This window comes from Heterocephalus glaber, unplaced genomic scaffold (genome assembly GCF_053883595.1).
Source record: "Heterocephalus glaber isolate CG9 unplaced genomic scaffold, H.glaber_assembly_v1.0 deba00001550, whole genome shotgun sequence".
NCBI classification, from domain to species: Eukaryota; Metazoa; Chordata; class Mammalia; order Rodentia; family Bathyergidae; genus Heterocephalus; species Heterocephalus glaber.
Window position 1 is genome coordinate 2,643,753 of NW_028258343.1, and position 14,953 is coordinate 2,658,705.

The window sequence follows — 14,953 nt, forward strand, 5'->3', positions numbered from 1 at the left end:
CTTGGCCCAACAATGTTCTCTCTCTTTTTTTTTTTTTTCCAGAGAAGCTGGTTCTTCCTTTTCTGTTGTGTGGGTTTAAAAAATTTAGTGTTGTGTGTGAGCAGGTATGGGTCTTCTTTTAAGTTTTCAGTTAGTTTTAAAACTTTAAAAAATATCAGCAAAACCGTTGCTTTTGAATGCTTCATATCCACAATAACATGGCAGCCTCTAGTTTGGCCCCTGTTTATCCAGGCACAGAGACCTCTGAGGCTCTTCTTGAATGCCAGAGGCTACAACAAAGGTCCCCATTAGGGCCTATGCAACCCTAAACCACAAAGCTCAGCCATCTCCTGTCCATCAGAAGCCACTTATCATTTGACCGTTAAGCCCACCAACCATCTAATACTAATTTGGATTTAAATGTTCATGAAAACTTAACCTATGCACATGGTCTACATGCAACTTAAAAGACCTTGCTTCGGTTACTTTTCATCCAAAGGGCCACTTATAACAGCAGGAATACCTTGGTTCATGAATGTTTGCAAACAATTTGGTTCACAAAGAAGTGTCTGCTTCCACTTGGAAACTCTCATGGCCATCTTGCCCACACTAACAAGAAGATGGCCATCTTCCCCCAAATCCTGGAAAGAATTAAGTTCGTGAACCAAGGCACTACTGTATTTGAGGTGCTACATTTGGCCCACAGGAGAGCTACTTGGTAATGAGAGAGGAGATTAGGGCATGGCCAGCTGGCTGGGCAAGTGGGTATGACCTGTCCATCACAGAGATCCAAGGCACATGCGTCCGAGTCCTATATCTGGGATCAATCAAAAAATGATATCTTCAATTCTTCTCACAAGAAATCAGGCAGGTTTTTGATAGGACAGCCTAGATCTGAAAACAGCCAGAGGAGTGGGAGATAAAAAAGATGAAGGCCATTAACCTTGCGGCCATTGTGTCCTTGCTATTCTCTAGTGGCCCAGTCTTAATTTGCAGAGCATATTTCTTTTCCTACCTTTACTAACTTTAGTAAATGTAAATCCTTGTTACCCTTTTCGCTTATCTTGACCAAGTTTTTGTTTAGAACAGCAAGGACCTAGGAGAATCTCCAGGAGTCCCCAGCATCCAGTAACAGTTTGGTGAGCTAGCCAGGAGGGACCTGGAAAGAATTTCTAGGAGTCCTCTTATCCCAGAACCTGGTAACAGCTTGTTCTCCAAGGGCTCAAGGGTTGGACACTTGGTCCAGTGGGGAGACGTGACATATGGTGGGACTTTTAAAAGGTAGATCTAGTGGGAGATAACTGGGTTACTGGGAGTATGGTCCTTGGAAGAAATCGATGTTTTCTTGCAACTTTCCCTAGTTGTTACAAAAGTGATGGTACACACCTGTAATCTCAGCACTGAGGAAGGCTGAGGCAGGAGGATCATGAGTTTGAGATCAGCATGGGCAACTTAGCAACTCCTGTTTCAAAAAATAATTTTAATAAAGGGCGGGGGAAGTAGTTCAGTGGCCAAGGCCCTCAGCTCAATTGCCAGTATTGTGTGTGTGAACACATGTGCATGCACACAAACACGTGCATAAGCGCACACTCCCAGAGCAACCCTGGCCCCTTCCTGGTCTCTGGCTTCCTGTCTCATTAAGTGATCTCTCTCTCTTGAACAAGTTCCCACCATTCTGACATCTACATCATATGAGGCAACTAGAGGGACCCTCACCAGAGCTGAGTAAATACAGGTGCTATGCTATCTAAAACTGTGGGCTTAATAAGCCTCTTTAATAAGTACTCAACCTCACATATTTTCTTATAGCAATGGAAAAGTGGACTGATACAATAGGTATCTATTTAAATTGAAGCTAGCCCTTACTGACCACACCCCACAGTCACAAATAACAGAACTACCTTCATCTATAGGCAGGTAGACCTATCCTTTTCTGAATCCTTGGTCACATAATCCCTAGTCTTTCATCTAGTGTATACTTTGAAGATGAGTATTAGCCACATGCTTCCAAATGTAACACTGGAAACTGGAAATAAGAGGAACAGAAAGCTATAAGCAGCAAAGCATCAGAAAAGCTACAAAAACATTATATAATAAAAGGGTCAATTTGACAGGAATCTATAATAATAATTATATCTGCATCTGATATCTAAGTACCTAAATGTATACAAGGCAAACTGTGTATTGGCCAGTGTTCCCATCGCTGAAACAAAATATCTGACACTTATAACTTAAAGGAGAAATTTATTTGGTTTCTGGTTCCAGAAGTTTTAGTCTATGGTTGGCTGGCTCCAAAGCAGAAACATCATGGTAGAAGGATGTGCTAGAGCAAAGCTGCTTACTTTATGGCAACCAGGAAGCAGAGCACAAGAGTGGGCACAAGAGATATACCCTCCAAAGGCACACCCCCAGAGATCCACCTCCTCCACCCGAGCCTCATCTTTTAACAACACATTCAGCTAAGAATATCTGCCACTGATAAGTACAGAGTCCTCATGATCCAACTACCTCATCAGGAGTCTCTTATTACAATTAGGGTGGCACAAAGATTAATTGGCACACAGTGATAAAACTGAAGAGAGAATTAAATAGTGACACAGTAACAGGAGACTTGAGTGCCCCAGTTTCAATGATAGATAGACCATCCAGACAGAAGTCACAAGGAAACAAAGAACCTGAACAACACTATATAGATCAAATGGACCTAGTGGATAATATAGAATATTCTACCCAGTAGTAGCAGAATATACATTTTTCTCAAGTGTATGCAAAACATTTTCCAGGACAGGGTATACAACAAGTGATAACAAATTTAAGACTGAAATCATACCAAGTAATACTGAGAAACTGGTAAATATATGAAATTTAAACAAGATACTCTTGAACAACCAATAAATGTGTGTGAAGATTAGAATGTGCCACCTTAAAATATATCTCTTTGGCATATGGATTTTGAGCTAAGAGCCACTGTAAATCACTAATAATGGGAAGAAGCTCCAAAACCAGAACACAAGTGCTTGTGTAAAGGAAATTTAGATTTAGAAACTTCCATTTATTGAGAAGTTTCCCTCTCACTAGAGAGAGAATTCTTGACTACTCTCATCAATGAAGAAACCAACTTAAATGTGCGTAGCAGACCCTATTAACCACTCTTGTTTATCTAAATTTTCCTCATCACCTTCCTATGACTTGTTTCCCCAGCCCAGAAGCCCCAAGCCCCTTTTCCTCTCTTTTACGGAATTTCAGCCCAAGTTCCAATTACAGAGTTCAGTGCACCATATATACATGTACAAAAGACATGTTAAACTTCTTTAATATTTTTTTAATGAATCAGTTTTTGCCAGGAGTTTAATTTAGAAAAGCCTAGCTGGAAAACCTAAAATGAGTAGAGGAAAGGATATTTTTGTCCCCTATGAGTCAAATAAAAAATCAAAATGGACATTAGAAAATACCTTGAGACAACTGAAAACAAAAACACAACCTAGCAAAACTTACAGGATATAGCAAAAGGAGTAATAAGAGGAAAGTTTATAGTGATAAATGCCTACAATAAAAAAGAAAGATTTCAAATAGAGAACCTATATGATACCTCAAGGAACTAGAAAACTAAAAGCAAACTGAGCCTAAAGTTGGTAGAAGGAAAAAAGTAATAAAGATTAGAAGTCAGGAGATGTGGAGCATGCCTATAATCCCAGCTATTCAGAAGAGTAAGTTAGGATGACAAGTCGGAGGTCAGATCGAGAAACTTAGCAAGACCTTTACTCAAAATAAAATATAAAACAGATGTTGTGATATCTGTATGTAATCCCAGCACTCTGGGAGACTAAAATAGTAGGATCATAAGTTCGAGCTCATTCTGTGAAACTCAGCGACTTAGCAAGAGCCTGTCTAAAAATGACAAAAAGGGGTTGGGGCTGTAGCTCCGTGTGAAGGCCCTGGGTTCAATCTCCACTACCCCCAAGATCAAAACAAAAGAAATAAAAATAAAAAGGGCTAAGAATAGAGCTCAGTACTAGAGCTCCCCTGGGTTCAATCCCTGGTACCACAAATACAATGAAAATAAAATAAATTATTTTAAAATATAGTAGAGATAAACAAAATGGAAACTAGAATAACATTCAAAAAAATATCAATGAAGCCATGAGTTGATTTCATTACAGATTCACAGTACAAAGGGCAATTCTGGTGAGGACTCAGATGAGACAACTAGAGAAAGCTTGGAACTTCTCAGAGATTACTGAAGTGGCTATACTCAAAATACTGGTAGAAATAGGGACAATAAAGATCACTCTGATAAGGTCTCACGGACATGAAAAATGAAGCACTGCAAACTTCAGTGAAGGCCATCCTTGGTACGAGTTTGCAGAAAATGGGGCAGAACTGCATTGGTGCCCCAAGGACTCTACAGAATATAGAACCCAAGAGTAAGGAACTGGAGTATCTGACAAAAGAAACACCTGTGCAGCAAAGCACTCTGGCTGCTGCATGGCTACTTAAAACTGTGTACAGTGAGATGCAAGAACAAATGAATGATTTAAGAATTTATAGGTAAAGAAGCAAAGCAGAAAGATTTGCAAAACTCTCAGCCCGGCCATATAGACTGAAAAAGCCTATAGGGGAAAGAATACTAAGAGTGTGGTCAAACTAGAGACTCCTATGGATAGAATGGAGTGGGTGCCATTTGTCAAGGCAATGGAAAAAGACCCTGAGGACTTCTAGGTTCAGAGAAGGCTTTGGGGGTAGAGAAAAAGCTCACTTCCCACAGCTTCTTTGGGCCTATCTCCCTGACATTTCAATCACCCTAGCCTAAATTCAAGAAAGGGCTCAACCTTTCACACCGGATCTCTACATCTGATGAAATCACATCGTTTTCATTCCACATCCTCTAAAATAAGTGCAACTCTTAGATCCTATAATAAGATTTCAATCAACTCTGGTGCTATTGGTTACAGATAGTATAATTTCTTTGAAAGCCTAATAAAACACTATACAAAGTTCACATAGCGGAGAGTTACTTTAGTGGAGGGCCCCACCTGGAGGCAGGAAACTGGCAGTATGGGAGACATTCTGGTCACAACCAACAGGATACCTTCTGACTCTGGGAAACCACAAGAGCTTCCTGCTCTCACTATATTTCCTTAATATCCTGACACAAGCCTAAGAAATATGGTCCTGCTCTTATCACACTTCCTTGACCACCGGCATGAGCCCAAGGAGCATCTGCTCTAACTGCTTTAGGGTAACCCCACAGTTGTTAGTATTAGCATTGCAGTTTGCACACACACACACACACACACATACACACACACACACACACACACACACCCCGCCATGGGCTTTGGCAGCCATGCTGGTTCTGTGTAGGCCCATATAAGTTCACAAACTCCTCCTCCCAACATGAGGGTGGGGACTCACAGTTGAGTGGAAAGAAGACCATTTACTCCTCCCACACACTTGCCAAATTCTAGGAACACCAAGGAGAAGCCAGCCCTGGCACCCACTGCAGTTGCCATGTCTGGCTCTGCCGACCCTCCATTCCTGAGGGTGTGTTTCATCACTGACAGTTGTCATCTGTAGGTGCTGCCTGCCAAGTGCATCTTAACCTCGAACTTAAAACAGATGGGGCTACTCTGAGCCAAACTCACTCCTGAGTTTTCTCATTGGCCTGCTTCTGCTCCATGGAGGGTACTTTCCTTGTAATACATCTCCGCCTTTCTTACTACTCCTGTGAACGTGGCTCAATTCTTCGTTCTGGATACAAAGAGTCTGAATATCTGGTGAAAGGACAACAAGCTGACCAGTAACAATCTTATCGCTGAGACCCATTGCATATCTTTACAAATATTTTTTTTAAATATATTTTATGAGCTTAAAAATATTTAAGAAAACCCCAAACTCCATACTGAACAACTAAAAGAACTAAACGAAGATAGATTGATTTCATGTATGTAAACACCTTGTGCTTAGTTCTTGCTGATTTCATCTAATTTAAATCCAACTAAAATTCCTGAATGATACATTTTTTACCTTGACTATGACTGAAACATCATTTTGAGGACTATTTCACTCATCTATCGTCATATCTCTTCAAATATAATGACATTTTAAAATGTTTAAGGAATCATTTTGCTGGTCCCTAAACCTTTGTTGTTTGTTTTTCATTTCAATCTTTGGGAGTTTTTTATTCTTTAGAGCAGTTTGTTAGTTTTTATTTTTACTTATTAGTACATATTTGCATTACATAATGTTTACATTACTTGTGTGGATTTGGTACATGTACATAACATGTGTTAATTCCTTTTGTCATCCCCTCCATGTTTTGATCCCTTTTCCCTTTGAGAAAGATCTAGCTCCCCACTTCCTATTATCTATCTTTTATTTTTTTCTTTATTTTTACTCTGGGTTCCTCATATAAGAGAAACCATGTGATAGTTAAGCTTGTGTGTCTGATTTATTTCACTTAACATGATAGTCTCAAGGTGCATTTATTTTCCAATAAATGACTCAAGTGTATCTTTATGGCAGAGTAGTACTTCATTGTGCATAAATACCACATTTTCCTTATCCATTCATCTCTTGATGTACATCTGGGCTGCTTCCAAGATTTAGCCATTATGAATTGTGCTGCTATAAACATGGGTGTGCATGGATCACTGTAATATGATGTCTTTAACTCTTTTTTTCGTTTTTCCTGGTACCAGGGATCAAACTCAGGGCCTTGTGCTTGCAAGGCAGGTGCAATGCCACTGAACTAAATCCTCAGCCCCATGATGTTTTTAACTGTTCTGAGAAGATACCTAGAAGGGGAATAGCTGAGTCAAATGGAATTTCTAGTTTTAATGTTTGGAGGAATCTCCATACTGATCTCCACAGTGGTTGTGCTAGTTGACATTCCCACCAACAGTGTAGAAGGTTCCTTTTCTCCCACAGCCCCACCAGCATTTATTATTTAATTTCTTGGTGATGGCCATTCTTTCTGGGATAAGATAGAATCTCAGTATTGTTTTAATTTGCATTTCTCAAATGGCCAGTGATGCTGAGCATTTCTTGGCCATTTGTACTTCTTCTGTGAAGTGTCTATTCATTTATAACATGTTTAAATGCTTGAATATTTAAACTGCTTATTTGATTATCAGAACAGTAAACTACAAAATTCAAATACTCAAAGTAAGTTGTTTTTTTTTTAATTTTGGGGGGTGTTTTGGTACTATAGGTGGTACCCACAATGCTCTCTACCACTGAGATACACCCCATCCCAAGAAATCTTGTAATGTTACATAAAAATGTTAACCTTTGACTCAGTGCCTTATAAGTGTCAGACTAAGAGAAAAACATGAAACCTCTGAATTGTTAATATTAGATCAAGTAAAGTGGGAAGCTTAAATATTAACTTTTACCTTTTTGGCCCTTCATCACATGTTACTTGCTATTCAGGCCAGGCAATTTTATTTTGTCTGTGATAAGATAATAAGAACACATTTATATAACCGAACATTCTAAAGCAGAATTAGTTGATGGCATTTTCTGTCTGTGTCTGTCTCTGTCTTCTCACTGAGCTACAACCCCAGCCACCTACCCCCTTTTGAGAAAAGGTCTCTTCCAGTTGAGCAGGCTGGGCTCAAACTTGTTATCCTCCTGCTTCACCATCCCAGAGTGCTAGGCATGGGTCACCACACACAGCTTGGTATGATCCTTTAAAATAGTGGGTCTTAAAGGAAAAAAACTTCTAATTAAGAATGCTGATGACTTTAAGAATTGTAATCCCAGCACTTGGGAGGCTGAGGCAGAGAATCATGAGTTCAAGGCCAGGCTGGTCAACTTAGTGAGATCCTGTCTCTGTAAAACAAAACAAAACAGAAAACCAAAAAAACTGTTTTAGATATTTGAAAAAGGTATAGATCAACACCTCTAACTACAAATACCATGAAGTTTATTTACTCACTTTAGATTATCCTCTCTAATCACTATTAGGACTTTTATTAGTGAACAAACTGCCTTGGGTATCAAAACAGTATAAAACTTTCTGTTTATGCCAACCAGCCACATACTAATTGTTCATGTCTGTATTCTTATGTACTAAAAATCAAATCCTAAGTTTTGAAGGATCAACTGGCCTGCAGGTCAATTAAAATTTATTTATGTATGTTACCTTGAGGTTCTGAGAAAAAAAATTATATTGTTAAGATGGTATACAAATACTTGCAATTCAGTTCTAAGATTTCAGTTCTGGGAATATTCTCCAGGCAACTTGGCAAAATGCTATGAGAACTGATTGGTGGCTGGTACTATACGGCCTGTACCTTAGACTGTAAGTGCTCAGGCTTGGACTTTCAGCCCCTTCAGGTGGCGTGACCATGTATATTACTACTCTGATGTTCCTTTCAAGTCTCTCCATTTTTTTTCATTCTATCTCATTGTTAGAACATATGCAGCAGATTTTTATCTTTAAGTTTGACTGACTCTTTGGCTGGTGTACATAAAAGTTTCATGTGAAAAATTCATTTCCTAGAAGAAGAACTTTAACTTCTGTCCTTGAAACACACCTGCCGGTCCATGTTCCCTATTAACATCCGTGTGGTTTGCTGTGGACAGGTCACATTAAACTCCATTTAACCTAACAAACTCTGAGACCTTAGGAGGTTTAGGTGATTGAATGATGGTATTTGAAAACTAATTTTATTGATATTTGTTTCAAAGACCACTTAATTTAAATAAGCATCACCACACTCAGAAAAAGTAAGTGAAAGAAAATCAGAATCATTTCTCTAAGGAAATTTCTATTAGGTTTTCAGAGTAATAGTGGCCAACAGTTTATCTGTATCATTGAAAAGACAATGCAGTATCCAATGATACTTATAAATTAAGATAATGACCACAATAGCATTGTCATTCATTGAGTATCTTCTATATTTCAGACTGTACTAGATGCCTCAAACTTTACCAATTTATTAAACTTGGCTTAAATGACACTCAATTTATTGTTCACAATTAGATTGCACACTAGGTAATTCTTTCCCCACCATGCAGAAAGGAAAGCTAAGGTTCAAGAAAGTAATTTGTCAGTGTAAATGGCTAAATTTTGACTAAAATCCATATCAATTTAACTTTAAAACCCATTATTTTAACTACTGCATTATGGTGTTTTCTTTTCTTTCTTTCTATTCTCTCTCTCACCTTTTTTGTTTCTTGGAACTTGGGACTGAACCCAGGGCCTTACTTGTGCCAGGCAAGCACTCTACTACTAAGCTATATCCCTAGACCTTTTAAAAAATTTTATTTCAGACAGGGTTTTGCTAAAGTTGCCCGGGCTGGCCTAACTTGGGATCCTCCTACAGCAGCATCCTGAGTAGCTAGGATCACAGGCATGCATTATCATGCCTGGCTGTTAAAGAACTTTTGTACCTTAGTATTTTTACTGCTTTGGTGAGGTTTCCCCCACCAAAACTAATAGTATCTGGACACATACAGAACCATCATGCTTTAAAATTATTTGAGAACTTGCACTTTTAGTTTATGTCCAAGCAACATTGTATAATGTGCTTTATGGGTTATAAAACACTTCACATACAACCTCACCTGACCATTCTAAGTTGGCTGGAGCAGGCATTATCGCTGCTATTTCCTAGAGGAAGAGACTAAGGCTCAGAGGCAAAGTGAGATTTGCCTGTCTTCACACTAACAGTACACTTTGGGGCTGTTTTCACATTTAGTCTTTTGACTCTGTCTTGATCAAGTTGTAGATGCAGTGTAAATTGGAGGATGGCTGGTGTTTTATTCCGTGCCTTGTTTAACAAGCTTTTTAGCATCTACAACATAGCCAACATAAACTCCCGGTAAAGGAGCTTGAGTGCCAGCGACGTGACCTTCAGTGCATGAGGGAGGCTGCTCTCCTACAAGGAGAAAGGATGTTATTGAGCCATGCCCTGGCATTTTATCATGAAATTATCTTCTTAGAGTATATTTAACACTTTTTTGCGAAGGAAGTAAGCTCTCTGGCTTTCTTTTCTCCTTGGAAACACTGTTCATCATTTATAACTAGATATTAACACTTCTGTTGACCTTTCTTTGTTGTAAAAGTTGGAGGAGATCAATGTGGTTTGTCAGCTATAGACATAATTAGCACATTCTCCTGTAGTGAGACTCTTGATTTTATATAAAATAGTATCTGTTTTGGTCATTTAGTGGAATTAATAAAAAGTTTAGGTGTGTCCTCTCCTATTTCTTTGCTCTTTTGAAAAGACTAGGGTTGGATTGCTTAGATGCTGCTGGTTGCCAGGCACTCTTCTAGGTACTCAGGATACAAGAGTGAACAAAACAGACAAAATTCTCTACCCTCATGGATCATTCATTCCAGTGCAGGAAGGAGACCATACACATAAAGCAGCAGTAAGAGGACAGTGCCAAGGAGAACCAAACACAGCAGAGGACAACTTTTGTCTAGAGGGGTCACTCCTTCCTGACTCCCCTTTTCTCCGGCGAGTGGCTGGATGGTGAAAGCAGGTTCTTTCCCCACAACTGTGTGCACTTCCGTCAGTGGGCAGTGGGGCTGCAGCTCTGTCACTTCTACCCCAGATAAAGCCACGGTTTTTACCCTGAAATCTGAATTTATGGAAACATGAAACATGTTTTCTGCTTCTGCAGGATCTACACAAAATCAAGTTAAAAGATGGAAAATGGAAAAGTAGTACCAAAATCCAGCACCAAGTAAAAATGCAGTATTTTTATATTTTCTGACCAATTATCTGGATTTAAAAAAAAAATCTGCCCCCTCAATTTCAACTTATCAGTTGGATATTTATCCAGTTTCCTTACTGAGTAACCTGTATTTGAAACTGTTAGCAATCTTATTTTATCACATTTAAATAATACTGAAACTCAGTACTTACTCACCAACTATACCTTATTCTAGTACTTAAATACTATATAAAACTTTTATTGGGTGGTACTGGGGAATCAGAATCCAGACCCTTCAGCATGCTGGGCTACTACCATTGAGCCCCAGTCCTGTGACTAGGAAGATATGTCTCCATAAAATAGGGTCATTAAAGGCAAAAAGAATTTGAAAGTCATTTAACTGAAAAAATGTTAAGGGAGGCATTTTGCTCATCTTTAATGTACTGTATGTATATAATTCCTTCAAAACTTGAGATTATCCCATTGTATGATACCAACACACTTACGGAGTATAAATTTTTCTGACATCACAAAACCAGTAAATGTCAGAGCTAAAACATCCAACTCCAAAGATACTTCTAATAACCCATCTCTTCATGGTTGTTAAACATAGTACCAGTAACCACATACAATTCCTCTTTCTTTTCTAGAGCAGTGTTTCATAATAAAACTTGCAAATGCTGTGTATGAAAATGAACATATATACTTTAATAGATAATAATTTAGTGAATGAAGCATCATTATTACTCTTAAAGCATAAGCTTGATGAAACATGCAAGGAAACTCTTAGAGAAAAAAACCAAAGTGAAAAAAATAGTTTTCCAAAATGTAGCACATTAGATTCCAATGCTTGTAGTTTTCTCTGTAACATTCATACATGATTCACTATTTACTTGCAAGGGAAATGAAAGCATTCATAAGTAGAAAATGTAGGCAATGTCTCTGATAAAAAGCAAAACTAAGTTAAAAAAACCAAAAACCAAAAGAAGCATAACTCCCCAAATATACCCATCTAGATAGAAAGCAATCATAATGCAAAAATCCTGCTGATCTTGTCCAGATACAAATATTAAGAGGGCTAAGAAAATATCAATAAATTATGTACCAAATTTTCTTTGGACAGCACAATTGTGTGTGTGTAGTTTGCACATCTAGCAGTTTCCTTAAGAAGGCCCTTGAAGTTGTTAGTATTTTCATTTTGCTTTTGCCAAAAGTAAAAAGTAGGAACAAGGAAAATGGAGAATGAATATGGTTTGCCTTTAATTTCCATAGAGGCTATCACAAGTTTCCAGGACATAAAGACTAAAGTATAAATTCATAACTTACATAACATAACAAAGATCATTTTAGTTAAACTCCCGCATTTCTTTTTTTAACAAAATTAAAACCAAGTTTTAGTTTTCCTTTCACAAGAGAACCTATGAAAAGATTTCCTGCTCTATACTTCTACCTGTTAAATGTTAATTTGTTATAACAGGTTTAAAGATCAATCCTTGTTGATTCTTATTAAGGTTTCCAAAACACATTTTGAGCCAGAGAACTTACAGTCCATTTTAGCATCTTCCATCCTAAAAACCTTTCTTGAATATGCTGCAACATATCTGCATGTCTCCCTCTTCTCGCTTGAGTCCCACAGCCAGGCAAAGACTGAATAATCAGGGAAGGGGCTGTTTACTTCTCAACAGTTGAAGTTCACTGGGAGAAAAGCGAAGGGAAAAGAGACCACCACTCCACAGCCACTGCTTTTAAACAGGAACTCTGTTCACTGAACCAAGTAAAAGCTGCGAACAGCTTCTGTTCAAAAGAGCCAGTGAAGCTCAAATAGGTGTGGACTGGAGTAGGGGAGGCTTTTCCTGGTTAAGAAATAGTTGCTAAACTTTAGCCTGGTCTCGGGTCTCAAGCTCAGCCAGAGCACCACATAGGAGGTGCATGAAACTCATATCAACACCAAAATTATTTACCAAAACCATCTAAGCATCGTTTACTGTTTCTCCAGACTCTTCTGCCATTGGTTTCCAGATGCATGAAAAATGACAATTAAAACCCAATGCTTATGGCTGACTTTGTTCTCGTCCCAGAAGCTTCTGAAAAAGAGCGGTCATTTAGAATCAGCCAGGCAGAGACCTCTGTTTTCTCCCCCTGCGTCATCAGGGACAGACACGCGGCCAGTGTGAACTGCATGGAGTGCAGTTGCTTTGCTCAGTGGGCTGAAGACTGACTTTTAGCAAGTTCTGAAAAAGTCCAAAGATCCTCAAAGAAGAGAGGAAGAACCAATGAATTCAAGCCCTAAAGCTTTAAAAATTATTTCAGGATGAGTTACATGTAGGTCCTCCTAATTTACTTGTTTTCAGTCAGTGAAAAATTGCATTGTGAACTTTGAATTCATTATTTGTACCACAATTTTGCTTAGGCTTATCTTTAAAAGGGAGTTTTGTATAGGTCACAGAGGGCAGCCTGAGAAAACAGGATCATGTTAAAAATCCTTGCCCTGCCTTTAAGGAATTTAAATACATTCAGCATGGGGTCTAGAATACTTTGAATAAAACCAATTAATGTAGCGAGTTTGGGGAGCTCTGGGCCCAATTTAGAAGATGCAGTTTTTCTTTTAATAAGAAAAAAAAAATCCTTCAGGCTTCTGACTAGCACTTTTGTGCAGCTGACCTGGCCTAGTAGAGACCAGACCACCCAGGGCTCCTAAAATGGGTGAGACTCAAGCTCCCACCTTACTTGGCAACGAATCTGTTAATGTGACAGGGTCTCACTATGTAGCCCAGGCTGGCCTCGAACTCACAGCAATCCTCTTCCCTCAGCCTCCCAAGTGCTGGGATTACAGGCATCTACTGCTTCACCTGGCACTACTGACTTTTAAAAACTGGATAATTCTTTGATGTGCATGGAAGCTGAAACTTACTGATCTACCACTGTGTGGCAAACAGTATTATGAGGGTTTTTAACATGCGTAAACTGATCTAAGTTTACAATAACCCTACGATGATGCTAATTCCACAGAAGAGATAAGTCAGAGGTACAGAGTAGAATAACTGGTCGAAGCTGGTCCTGTCAGCCTTTTGTGCCTGCAGGCTCAGCATCCACAGACTCAAACAACCTTGGGCTGAAAGTGTTTGGGAAAAAAAAAGTAATGACTGTGTAGAGATTTTGGGGGGTCATTATTCCTAAGCAATACAGTATAACAACTATTTACACAGCATTTACATTGCATTCGATATTGTAAGTGATCTAGAGATGATTTAGGGTACACTGGAGGACACACAGGTTACATGCAGATAGCCCTTTACAGAAGAGACTTCAGCAATTGTGGATGTAGGTGTCCATGGAGGGTCCTGGAACCACTGCCCCTGGGGTTCTGAGGGACATCTGTAAGTGGCAATTCTTAATCCCTATACCAGTGAGGGTGAACCTTTGAGAGCTTTCATTGATACAAACAGCCTGCTGCAGCTTTCGTGCCATAGGTTCGCCACCACAGCCCTATACTGTACTATATTCCACTGCAGCGTCTATTCTCTAAGAAGGTGACATCTCACTTCCAAACACCCGGCAAACATTCAGGCCAGTGTGGCCTTCAGATGGGAAAGGACTGGTACCGCAAGGAGAGAAGAAAGGCAGGGACAGACAGCAGAGGACATTGTGTGGAGACAGTGCCCCACTCTTCCCCTAGGAACAACAGTTTTGGAACTAAATGGTGGTGCATTCATCCAGAAAGACAGCTGAATGCTAACAAGGGAGGAAAGAATAAAGGGTTTTATAAATGACAAACGGCTGAAGATTTCTATGCCCCAGTGCGTGGAGCAATGGGTACTACCAACTATGAATCATCTTAAATTGTACATGACACAGTAACTAGCTTAGAAGAAGGCACAATCCTAACTACATGCACCATTTTTGTTATTCAAGGCTAAGGCCTCAGCTTATCACTCAACTTTTGGTTTCTTTCAGGACATAGCAAAACCTCATCAATGTTGGACGGTGGCAGATGGATAAATATCAAACTGATAGCTTACAATTTCAAGGAATAAAAATCACCCTCTAAATACAGCACAGTTTCAAAATAAATACATAAATCAAAGGGAAATAAAAGCTTGTTTATTTTTTTTTTAAATTTATTTTTTTTGGTACCGGGGATTGAACTTAGGACCTTGTGCTTGTGAGGCAGTCTCCGAAACCACTGAGCTAAATCCCTGGCCCCCTAAAAGCTTGTTTATCATGTCAACATCACATGATAACCTTTAACAAATATAAAATATGGCAAATATTTTGTTAGAAGAGTTGGTGAATCAGGAAC

The 14,953-nt window shown here is 39.0% G+C and overlaps 1 protein-coding gene across 11 annotated transcripts in view; it reads right to left on the reverse strand.

Annotated features, from left to right (window-relative positions):
- Map7 (microtubule associated protein 7) overlaps nt 1-14,953 on the reverse strand; it is a 165,174-nt gene that overhangs the window by 84,946 nt on the left and 65,275 nt on the right. Inside the window, exon 1 of one of the 11 annotated variants that reach the window (XM_087190231.1) lies at nt 12,199-12,465. The exons of 9 other annotated variants lie outside the window; for them this stretch is intronic. In XM_087190231.1, the coding sequence (XP_087046357.1) occupies nt 12,199-12,220 (22 nt within the window). In that variant the 5' untranslated portion in view covers nt 12,221-12,465. Of the gene's footprint in view, nt 1-12,198; nt 12,466-14,953 lie in introns of those variants that run through there. One more of the 11 variants, XM_004871483.4, reaches the window with a different exon arrangement.